The sequence below is a fragment of the Pezoporus occidentalis genome, unplaced genomic scaffold (genome assembly GCF_034315485.1).
Source record: "Pezoporus occidentalis ecotype Australia unplaced genomic scaffold, CSIRO_AGI_Poc_V1 ctg236, whole genome shotgun sequence".
Taxonomy (NCBI): domain Eukaryota; kingdom Metazoa; phylum Chordata; class Aves; order Psittaciformes; family Psittacidae; genus Pezoporus; species Pezoporus occidentalis.
Window position 1 is genome coordinate 1,089,559 of NW_026914244.1, and position 12,742 is coordinate 1,102,300.

The 12,742-nt window shown below is 43.1% G+C and overlaps 1 protein-coding gene across 3 annotated transcripts in view; it reads right to left on the reverse strand.

Moving 5' to 3' along the window:
* Nucleotides 1-12,742, reverse strand: part of ABTB2 (ankyrin repeat and BTB domain containing 2) — a 166,063-nt gene that overhangs the window by 134,503 nt on the left and 18,818 nt on the right. The window contains exon 1 of one of the 3 annotated variants that reach the window (XM_062621951.1): nucleotides 11,746-11,803. The exons of 1 other annotated variant lie outside the window; for it this stretch is intronic. Coding sequence is in view for 1 of the 2 variants with exons in the window: in XM_062621948.1 (XP_062477932.1) it covers nucleotides 6,807-7,671 (865 nt within the window). In the remaining variant the exon portion in view is untranslated. Of the gene's footprint in view, nucleotides 1-6,806; nucleotides 7,985-11,745; nucleotides 11,804-12,742 lie in introns of those variants that run through there. One more of the 3 variants, XM_062621948.1, reaches the window with a different exon arrangement.

Genomic DNA, 12,742 nt, shown 5'->3' on the forward strand with positions numbered 1-12,742 from the left:
AACGGACAAACTGCTCAAGATAAACACCTGTTCATGTTACAGTTCACTGAAAGAAAGGACAACATATTGACTTGGTGAAGATCACAGGATTAATATAACCTTTAGCCTTATTTTTGCAGTTTACAGAATCACAGAATGGTCTGGGTTGGGAAGGACCTTAAGATCATCTGGTTCCAACCCCCCGCCATGGGCAGGGATGCCTCATACTAGACCATGTCACCCAAGGCTCTGTCCAGCCTGGCCTTGAACATTGCCAGGGATGGAGCATTTACCAGTTCTCTCAGCAACCTGTTTCAGGGCCTCACCACCCTCACAGTAAAGCACTTCACAGAATCATAGAATAGTTAGGGCTGGAAAGGGCCTTAAGATCATCCAGCTCCAACCCCCTGCCATGGGCAGGGACACCTCACACTAAACCATGTCACCCAAGGCTCTGTCCAACCTGGCCTTGAACACTGCCAGGGATGGAGCATTCACGGTTTCCCTGGGCAACCCATTCCTGTGCCTCTCCACCCTCACAGTAAAGAACTTCTTCCTTATCTCCAACCTGAACTTCACCTGTTTAAGTTTAAACCCATCACCCCTTGACCTATCACGACAGTCCCTGATGAAGAGTCCCTCTCCAGCACTCATGTAGGCCTCCTTCAGACACTGAAGGGGGCTCAGGGCTGTTCTGAGGTCTCCACACAGCTTCTCTTCTCCAGGCTCAAGTGCCCAATGTTCTCAGCCTGTCTTCATACAGGAGGTGCTCCAGCCCCTGATCATCCTCATGGCCTCCTCTGGATTTATTCCAACAGTTCCATGTCCTTTTTATGTTGAGTACACTAGAAATGCACACAGTGCTCTATGTGGGGTCTCATGAGAGCAGAATAGAGGGGCAGGATCACCTCCTTCAACCACTCCTTTTGATCACCATGAAGATCCTGCGATTAAGCTCCCAAGCAGGCACTTTTGAGCTTCAATTCTGTCCAAAGTTATTTAAATGCTTGAGTCCTAAGCCCATAAGTGAATTCTATAGTCTATTTTAAGTAAGCATTTCTAGTAGTTTACTTAGATTTCATACAGAGGGCTTTATAAGATTAAACATTTCCCTTGCAGTGTTGCATACTCATATGCTACAATACCAAGCTACGGAAAGGGACAAAAAAAAACGAAACAGATAAGGAAGGAAGCTCTAAACGGGCCATTAACTGAACCAATTGAATCATATCAGGTACATCAGCAGAAATAAATCATTACAACATGAGAACGTGACAACAACATAACTACCCAAACAAGATTTTTCACTGTAAAGAAATCTTCCATCTCAACCCCATTATCGAAACACAGTTTATTCAAAATTCACTGCCACTCTATGATACTATTGCAGTTAGCTTTGGAATAGCCCAAATAAGGTAGGATTTAAGATTTCAAACCAACTAGAACATATACAACATCCATGCACTGTTTCAGGAAAGAAGACGCTATTTGTAAAGCTTGAGATAAGTTAGGGAAGTTCACCAACAACCAGATCAGATGAGTTCAGGCTTCAAATCGCATAAGAAATTAGATGGGGTGCAAAGGAAAAATCTCCACTCTGGTGGCTAAGTTCAGAAAAGTCAGCCTGAAAAATGAATAAATAGATATTAAAACCCCAAAACACTGCTGGAACTTAGGGCTCTACATACCAAGGATAAAATTCTGTCCTGGCCTCCAATGTATTTGTTCTGTTCAAAACCCTTGCATTAGCAGTAATAACTGACTTCAGCCTTGACACAACAGGTCACAGACTTTTCTCTGCAAGAGGTTCCTTCTTCCCAGGCCTAGCTCCACAGTTTCACAGGGTTAAGCCATCACTGATACTCCACTTGAAATCCAAATATCAGCATTTGCTACTAATGGCTATACACTGAAGGAGTTTCAGCACTTCACCGTAACCAACTGAAAGGATACAAATTCTATTACCATGGTGTAATATCAGCAATTTGAAGGCATTTAAGGCAGCATTATAGCTTCATTAATGAAGTTTGCGCTTATAATCACTACGTAAAACATATATACACACATAAAGCCCACTATGAGGGGGATGGGATGGGGGAAGCATTTTAGCTTTACTTGATCTACCCTTTAACATAAGCAAGATGAATATCTGCAGATGTTTGTATTTCTAATTGTGCACCTAGTGGTTTGCCTTTGTAGAAGAGGTAAGCATGTATATACAAGCACTAACATTTAGGTTTAAAGAATTTGTCCCTGTGGGTTTGTGGATATAAATCTAAGCCCTTGAACATGTAGGAGTAGAAGCACACAAGGTATGCTGGGGGTACATTTGCAGAGGTGAACGAAGCCATAGTTTGAACGGGATCAGAGCTACAAGCAACTCATCTCACATGGAAACCTGCACGTAGGTCTATCAGCCCTGCCCAGGAATCCCCAGAAAGCAATATTGCTTCAAATGACAGCTTCAGATATGCCAACACAGAAGACAGAGGCACTTGTTTAGTATATGGTTTTAAATGATTCACAAACCATCTGTGGCACTGCTGTACTTGCCTTCTATTTCTACTCCACTTGGTTTATTGATTGCATTTGCAGTTCTCTTCCCCAAAATGCCCCCCCTTCCAACATGTAGTTTTTCCCCTGAATAGTTGTGGAGCTGATAGCTTATTAAAATTGATGAGGCTCTTTATGAGCACACCAGTTTGTTCAGTTCAGATAACAAAAGGACAGTCTAAGTTATTGAAATGCCATACATTTTTTTTTCCCTGTGCTGGATTTCAGTACAGTACCATGACTACACTAAAATAATCATTTCAGATCATTTTGGTAACTAGAAAAATGACTTTTTAGAATGGCACAGTTTAAAAATCCTCAGTATTAAAAAACAGATGTAATTTTTAACCTCTATCAGTGAGAAATAGAAGAGAAAATGGGATTAGGTTGTGATACTAAATCCAAAGTCCACACTTGACAGGGTGTGCCACAGTGTGTAGCATCAGAGGACAAAATTCATTCCCGGTCTAATTTTATGGAGTTCAAATCATTCCCTCCCACCCTGAGTAAAGATCACATATTCCCCCTCAACCTCTCTCTAAGAAAAATGCCTCAAGACACAAATAGAGCTTCTTTCAGCCTTTGTTTCTACAAGCAAACAGCTGATTTCTGGATTAGTTTGTACACACAGAACTTCAGGTTTTTCAGAAGAACGTGAAGAAACAGTGCTACCAAGTTAAATTCTCCCTCCCCCGCCCTTTTCTTTCCTCCCCACAAACACATCTGTCAACACTTACATCTACAGAGCACCAGGATGTGCTGATGCATTAAATAGCCCAGCAGGTGAACTGGCTGTCGCAGGAGTGTTTGGCAATAACCCCATAGTTAAGTACAATGTAAGTGCTGCAGTTAATAGGGCAGTAACATCAGAATGGATTTGCAGTGCTGACAGTTCAGATTCTAACACCAAACACAGGAACATCAAGCAAAAGTATCACATTCCCAAATTAAGTTTGTATTTTCCCCCATCTCCCAGTAAACATTTTAAATGAATAGGCTATTTCAAATTAGCATGTCTCAAAATCCCTGTGAAACTACCAGATGCATTATCTACTTTAGTTGTATCAAAGCAATGCACATCCTGTATCTCCATATTGATAGGACTTTGTTTTTTACCTTCCACTGGGAATGCTGTTCAGTAGCTGCTTATCATTTTTGCTGATGTTGTTTCATTTTCTTTCAAGCTTTCCATCGCATTATTTTTGCAACATCTCACCTAGACCCTGTCTAAAACCACTTTGTTCTCGGAGGCATTAACACACCCAAAGAGCTTTACAGAACTCCTTTGGGCCAGAAGCTCAGATGATGTTCCATCATCTCAGTTCCTTCATCCTTCTCAAGGCAGAGACTGAGTCCCAAGTGTGAAGCCAGAACTCACACTGAAGCAGAAAATGTCTCTTGGAAGCAGCAGTCAATTAAAGAACAGCTTCACACAAAGGGTGAATAAATAAGCCACAAGTTATTATTTACTTGAAAATAATATTAAAATTCCCCTTAAGCATGTAGAGTTTTAAAGTCTGAATCAACACCTGGTGTGTGAAGGGTAAACACATTTGTTGCAATACAGAATATTAAGCTTTCAGCCTCCAAAGCCTTCAGAGTAGTGACCGGACTATATGGTCTTGATGGGAGATTAAGTCACTGAAGAAATACAGGTCTAAACCTCAGTCTCTTGGAGATTTGATGAAGATTTATATATTTACTTACTGTTTCTTAGATGCCAAAGCAGCACACTATCCTGATCTAATAATGAAAATTATATCCAATAGATCATAATGCCAGAAAGGCCCATTATGATAATCCAGTGCAATCTTCTGTATAGTACGCTGCCGTGGATTTCATCCAGAGATTGTAATGCTTGACTGGAGTTAGAACTTAACCTCTAAGTGCTTTTTATCTCTAACATCAAACTCGGTGCTATAAAACAAAACCCAACAAATACATGCCAAGTTCACAATTTACAAACACTCCATTAAAATTTTCTTACTAGAAAAGACATAAAAATGACAGTAAAGCAAGTTTTCCTTTTCCTTATACTGGAATATAGCCAGTTATTTTACCACTAGATCTACCTCAGATTTAAATTAATGTAAAAGACAAGATCATTTGAAAGCACTGAGGAGCATGATGTGAATGCTCCTCATTTACAATTCCTATGGGGAGAAGAATAAAGAAGTTATTTCAAGCTTTTTTGCATCCCGATAAAACCATTTGTGGTCTTACAACTGCAAGAAAAGCCATTTAGAAGATTCACTGACTTGTGTCAGGTAAAATACTAGTGACAGACTGTCACAGGAGATCACAGGATACCTTCATGTGGGGGTTTATTCAATTTTCAGACTTAAAAAATGCATTCAATTATCGACAGAATTGATCTGAAAGACAAGGACAACAAAAGAGGCAACAGAAGCCAATCCTTCTGTGGCCAGCAACTGCTGGGTATGACACTCCGCAGCCGTTATCATAACTGACCATTTGGTGGTTTGAATATTTATAAGCATTTCCCTGCACTGTCACTCTTGTCCCCATTGAACACCAGCTTCCATTCAATCACTGCCATTTTCCCAAGATTTCTCTGAAGAAAAAAAGGCACTGAAGGACTGACTTCCTCTCCATTTTACACACAGAACCTGTGTGGCAGAAGCAATGAGCAGAGAGGTGTGTGTTTTACTATACAGAACAACACCATTTTACTCCAGCTTCCCTAAATAGGGAGAAGAGAGGGAACTGAGTCCTCTTTTTGGACCTGGTGACAAGTACTCCCATAGTATACAAAGAATTCTGACAAGTGTTTTGGCAGAGGACAAGCCATCCTCATACCTCTATAGTCTTAAGAACTTGTAGTTAAAAAAGTAGATGTCTCCGACTTTGAAAGTTACAGTTATGTCTTGTACCAGTGCCAAGAGCACATCCCAAAGGGCTCTTCACATTTATTTCACATACCTTTAGTAACACTGACAGTAGACTGAGGGCATATAGAGTACACAGAGAGATTTTGCGAGCACCATAAGAGCAGCCATCCTCTTACGTTGTAATTTAAACCAGGCTGACCCATGGGGTCAGTCCCTGCACCTATCCACTAGTCATCTGCATCACGATGTTTCTGCTTTGGTCTAGGATAAGTGCAGGAAATCAATGCACCCAAGGAGAAGAGTCAGCCCTTCTCTGACAAAGCATTTCAGTACAAATACGCCTAAAGTATATTTGTTCCTCAGGAAATCCTCTCCTTTAACTAATTTTCACCAAGAGCTTATCTTTTGAAGAGGACCAAGCCACTAGGGTTTATGGAATTAAATCATAAAGGTATTATGCATGGAATATCTGACCGTAACAACGAGGTTACAGCAGAAGTCATGCAGCTGTGTGTGGTGCACAGAACAGTTTTCCAAATTGAACACTTCTCCAAGTTTTCCATGGAAAATACACGGCACTCCTCAGTGTGACAATGCAAAATAAGCAGCGCAGCTCCTGAGCAGAGCTGTCATGACTTAAACCTTCCAAACTGCCCCTCAGTCTCACAGGCAGACGCCAACATTCCTCTATCTGCTTATTTGCTTAACTGTTCAAAAAGGCTGCTTTCTAAACAAATTACAGAGGTAAGTACCTTAATGCTATGTTATTCTCATTACTGAGGCACCAGCCCGCATACTCGCTTTGGCAAGCCAAGCACAGGCTCTTGTTTGTTGCACAAGTGTAATTACAACACAGGTTTCTGCTAAACTAGAAGGAAGTCTAAAGTAACACTTCTGTGTAGTTACGAGTTTTTGCTCAGAAACTGAATTTTACTACCACAATAAATGAATGTTGTTTTTCCTCTCCAGGCTGTTTGTGAGATTAACCTCTTTATACTGAAATTACAGGAGACTCGCTACAATCTAAATTTTGTTTAAAAACAATGGTATTTTATGAAGAGCTGCTTGTAAAGCAATTTTCATCTAATGGTTACGGAGAAGTGTGTTTACACGCCAGTTAGAGTAAAAATGCTCAAAACAGCAGCTGGGAGAAAGTCAAGAGACATTTGTTAGGACAACAGGGCTTGGTTTCCCACAGCCTCTGCACCTTTTCTAACTGGTACATCTTAAGAATAAATCAGGATCCTTCTTGCCTGGTAACACCATCATGTCTGCTTTACACACACACACACACAAACCACAACCAAGATGCAATTCAGAGGAAAAGAAAAAACCCCAACAAACCCCCAAACCCATAGGGATCAATGATCATCGTAAATTTTACTGGTATGAAGACTAGATATGGTAAAAGCTGGATCTTACCATTAGCGTTTTTCCCACAGATGAGATGCTCGTAAGGTTGCAGCACTCCCCAAAGTTCAGCATCATTGTTGATAACCATCTCCAAGATTTCAGCTGAGATCTCCCCTCCTCCACCATCTGGGCTCTGACTTGCCAAAACCCTAGCTTTAATCTCTTCTACAAGGTTTTCCATGCAGGCGGTTAAAGAGATGGCTGCATATTCATGGATCCTAACTGAGATCCTGGTGTCCACCATCCACCTGAAAAACCTCCCCACTGAGAAGGTGAGGCCACATCTGGCTGATTTACCTTTCCTCAGTCCATCTCCAGCACTCATGCTGTACAGAGAGAGAGCCTTGACGGTGGCCAAGACACAGCTTTCTGACAGCGACCAGCTCTGGATGAGCTTGATAGCACTCTGCACCTCAAACCTGGTGCACTTGGAGTGCATCACGCTGAGCCGCTGAGCTTCCCTGGAGACCCTGATCAAGGCGCGCCTCAGTAACTGCGAGAGCCGCCTGACAGCTTCCTGAGAAAAGGTTCTGGTGTTGCCATCTCCCTTCCCTTTTCGGAGTATTTTTCCAATGTCTTCATCAGTCCAAGGGTATTCCTCTAGATCCGGCAGCTTAGGACACTTGGAAAAGATATCTGCGACCTCGGGGTCTTCCGGCAGAACAGTGTTCACGGTATCCCAGCTGTTATTCCTACTGTTCATGGAGCCCGAGTAGTACCACCAGTTGCCTCTGTGCTGAGAAGAGGTGAAGGCTTGGGAGTTGGACTTGGAAGAGGAGAGACTAAGGGACCTGCAGGAATCCCCTGCCCCATAACCAGAGTCCAAAGTTAAATCCTCCAGGGTCTTCAGAGTAGAGCTGTATATCCCAGCCATAGGAAAGACGGGTTAAGCCAACGGCGAAGAGCACGAAAGGTGAGCCTGGCGCAGATCACTTCTGCTCCTACCGACCCAGAGCCACCCGCCACACCAGCGGCGCGGGAGAATTTGCAGCACAGCGAGCAGGAGCCTTCCCCGCACGCCGGCTCCGCCGAGGGCCGGCTACCTCCATCCCGCAGGGACGCTGCCTTCAGCCATCTTCAGGCTCGGTGGGGCGGCAGCGGGGAGCGAGAGGCCGCCAGGCAGGGCGCGGGGACCGCGGGGCGGGCTCGGCGGGACACTTCGCGGCGGCTCCGACTCAACTTCTCCGCCGCAGGTCTGCCGGGCGCCCCGCACCGCCACATGCAAATGAGCTGCGGCGAGAAGCACCAATCAGCCACGCCGACCGAAACCGTCTCCGCCAATGAAATTCCAGCTGGGCGGGTAATATGTAAATACTACCGTGAGGGGCGGGGCCTACCGGTCAGTGCCGGGGCTCCGGCGGCTTTGCGAAGCGGGCGACGACGGGCGGTCCGCTGCCGCTGGCCCCGCTGGGCAGCTGCCCGCCCGCCCTGCGCAGCTCTCGGGATGGGCCCACAGCAGGGACCGGGCTCTGTGGCGGCTCCCCGGGGTGAGGGTCGCGCACGCCTGGCCCCGCGGGGGTCACCGCATGAATGGGGGATTGTGCGGGAGGCCGCGAAGCCGGTGCGCCAGCTGCTGAAAGGAGCCTTTGTGCAGCAGTTTACACAGCCCTGACCTTGAACCGGGAGCTGGGTACGGAACGGAGGTGCCTGGTTTGTTTCTCCCGTCCCTCCGCCCAAGCGCGGGGCCTGCCCGGACCGAGGGCTCCCCCCTTCGGCTGCACCGAGGAGAAAGGATGGCGGCGGAGGAAACAGAAACTTCATCCCAACCCATTAGGTTCTCACGTTCTTCTAGTTTAACCTTTAAATGCAGTTTTCACACCTTTCTTGAAGAAGTGTACCCTCCAAAGAGCACAAGTCCGCTACTGTCTACTGCCACCCGAACCTGAGATCCCAGGCAGAGACATTCTCCTTCCATGAGCCTCTGGATTACATTGGCAATAGGTGACAAGAGTACAACACGGAGAGCAAAGGCAGCCAAGAGTCCACATTGTTAACGCTCAGCCTCTCTTCAGTCCTCCGTACACGAAACTGCAGCAACTGACATTATTAAATGACAGCTTTTCTGCAAACATTGATTTTTTCGAACAGCTTTCTTATTTACAAACAACACTTGACTTACGGTGCATAGGATGCACAGAAGCTTTATGCTCATTTGCTCTCTGAAATTACATTTGATACTTAAAACCTCGTGCCCAGTTGTATGAGGCCGAAAGATTTCACTTGAACTAATCTACTCTTGTATCAGTAAGCTGATGGCTATGACACAACACAGCAGTGAACACATCAAATGCTTTGACTTTGTTGTGGTGGTGGTTAAAAAGGCACATTTTAAAACTCCAAAGGTAAATATTTTACAGTCACACTCAGAGCAGCAGCCTGTTCTCGGCGTGAAATACTTTCACTTAACAACTACTTGCAACAGAGGAAGCAAAAGGGTTGCAACCACACCAGTCTGGCCTGGAGTGCGGTGCCACCATACGAAGGCTGCAGGTAGTGAATGCTTGGAGCAGACCTTGTACACTTGCGGTCACAGGATCAAGCAGCTTCTGCTCATACTAAAAGCCAAAGTGCTTAACAGGCCCTACTGATTTCACAGTTGGCCCTCCAAACTTTTTTTTTTTTTTTTAACATCTTCTTTCATCTCTCTTAGCTCTAAGTCCAGCTATAATTCACTGCTCTTTTGACTGCTTTTTCACTCCTTCTGCCCACCAATAGACAGAAATTGTCTATTAAAACCAGACGCAACTCTCCCAAAGTCATCCCAAGTTATTTAAAAATCGTAACACCTCAGCACTTCATTTGTGCCCCACTGTCAGTTCAGAAAGAGGTATTTTTATTACACAACTCTAGTATCTCAGTTTTTTTTCCAGATCAAAGCTAACTCTGTTATTTTGTCATGTTTTTCAGGCTTGGGCTCTATTTTGCAGAGTTTCAACTCCAACAAAGACAACACATCTGGCAGTACATGGAGTAAATAGTTGTCTGGATGTATGAGAGGCAGTTCCTGCTTCAAAGCACAGAGCTTTGCCCCTGATGCATTCAATCACTACTTCGTGTTTCCACTCTCACATCTGTATTTAATCCTATATATTAGGTACTGGGGACTACTGCAGACTTCTTAACTGGGACTTCTGTTACATTGCCATGTGCTTTCTATCCCTCACATCCAAACATCTCTCCACTGCCTCCTCAAAACAATGGTATTATTACCTCTTAGTACTACCTGTAAGTTCCTTGGCCACATCTCTAAGGTAACACACAGAAGAGTCATCTCGTCATGCTGAACTCTACACAAATGGGAAGGAGGCAGTGAGACCAAGCTCTACCACCTCTTTCTCACTAAAAAGCCTTTGTGAATTCTTTTGGGATGCCTCTTTGCCAAAGCTTTCTCTAAAATTCATCCTTAGGATTCATCTCAGGCATAAATTGCCACTGAGAATCACATCGTTGGCCAAAGGGAACTTGATGTTATTTGGGAAAACTCCAGCTGTGCAAGTCCTTGGTATTCCTACAAGTCATTTCTTACCTTTTTCTTTCTCACACCTCTCCCATTCTCCCCCAGAGTTTGTTATTCCTACCATTCCAAGTAATTTGACAATACAAAAATAATCCAACTGAACAAGCAATGTCTATTTTCATACTCCCCTCAGGCCACGTTTTCTCACTGTTAGGAGTTACATTACTTCCTGTTTGTAGAATTACACATGTAGTATTTCCTTATACAATAACACTTTGCCCAATAAATCATTCTCTCTTTCTACTGCAAAGGCCTTTTCCAATGACAAACAGAAGCCCCCAAGCACAGAAAGGATATTCCTTACTGAAGACTTAACCTCAAAATCCAAGATATTCAACGTAACAAGGACAAAACTGGTGTGGGAGGACAAGGAGCACACAACAAGGGTTCTCTAATAGCACTTCTTATTTCCATATTCATTACTTTTCTGTGACCAAACAAGCTCATCATGCACTCTGTGCTCTTCAATGATAATTCACTGTCTGTATGAGAGAAGTGGAAATAGATAATTTGGTAACACATTTCCAAGAACAGTTAAAAGAATCATGAGGAGGAAAAAAATAGTTTCTTTATATGGAGAAGAGGAGAACAGTTCACTTTCAGAGCAGATGCATATATTTGTAACAAAACTATAGACTATGTTATGAAAACTGAGGTATATTTTCCACAAAGCAATTACCCTGCTGGGCTAACACAAAATTGCCAACCCAAACACTCAAGATTACAAGACATCAAGACACTGATAAGAATATCTGAACATTCCCTGATTTATAAGGCATGGGAAGTATTTGGCTCTTTTGCATATGTTTCAAGTGGGATATTAGGGATCACAAGTTATTTTCATACAATAAAAGTCAACTTTCTGTAGACAGATTTCCTCATAATCATTTCTCTCCAAAATTAAGGAGTTAAGAAAGTAGAAGGTATCAGGAGACTTTTAGGAATACAGGGAAAACAGATAAAGGATGTAACAGTGGAAGTCCCATAACAAACAAAACCATTCAAGAAGCCCCATTTTCCTTTATGTGAAGAATTCAGATACAAGTGTTATTCTAACTGTGGCACATTACAGACTGTGACAGTTTTAAAACTCCAAATTACATCAGAAATAATTGGAATAAAAACGCAGCAGCAATCTCTGATATGCACATAGCAACTCAACAAATAGCAAACCCATTTCAGAAAATAATCAATCCCTTGGCTTATTTTTTCGAGGAAATGTACCAGTCAATGTACAGAAATGTAAAGCCCCCTAAACTTAACCTGTGCCAAGAACTCCAAATGAATACTTTTTAAAGTCACCTATAACTAATGTTACTTATTCGAACCACAAAGTTCAGCATATTCCTAGAAAATAATATTCATACACAGACAATTAATCAGCATCAACACCCTTTAACACCTCATCCCATATGAGCTTATTTTACTCACTTGAAATAAAGATGACTCAAACTTGTTCACCAGGAAAAAAGGGAAAAAATAACTAACAACTATCCTCAGGAAACCACTCAAGAAAAGTGTTTTAGCGAAACCAAACCACTGAAGCAGTAACTACTGAGCACCTGAGAGAGGAGCCCTTTCCAAGCCTTATTTACTGCAGCTGTGTTAGGGAGCCTCAACTGTGAAGCAGGCTTCGACATGACTTACTTCCATGGTTACTGCAGGTGAATCTTGTATCAGGTCTAAATCAAATGCCCCCAAAGATAGGGTTACTGCAGGTAAGAGAACACATCTTGCACATTTTCAAAGCAACGCTGATGGAGAGATAACATAGAGCTGGTGTGTTCTGTACAACACAGCAAAATCCCATCCAGCAAAGGCCCTCAATTTTTTTGTCTGACTAGAGCTGATGGTCCAGCTCAGTAAGTTACCGAATACTCACTGTTGACCTCCCCCGCTACCAAGTAATAACTGAGGTACAAGCTGTATCGATGCTGAAATGAAGCCTTTTTCCAATATAGAATCATAGAATGGGTTGGAAAGGACCTTAAGATCATCCAGTTCTAGCCCTCCGGCTATGGGCAGGGATGCCTCACACTAGACTATGTCGCCCAAGGCTCTGTCCAGCCTGGCCTTGAACACTGCCAGGGATGGAGCATTTACCACTTTTTTGAGCAACCTTTTTTTCAGTGCCTCACCACCCTCACAGTAAAGAACTTCTTCCTTATTTCTAACCTGAACTTCCCCTGTTTAAGTTTAAACCCATTACCCCTTGTCCTATTAATACAGTCCCTAATGAAGAGTCCCAGTATGCAGTAAGTCAGCTCCTTTCCCCATTCATTTTGTGCAGAATGGTCTTTTCAAAGGTTCTAATACTTTCATAATGTCCTCTAATGTAATAATTTCAGACTATACTAATCAGTAATTCACTGGTAAACTCACTTGATAGCACTAATGAAGATTTTAAGAGAACACAGAATCTCAAAAA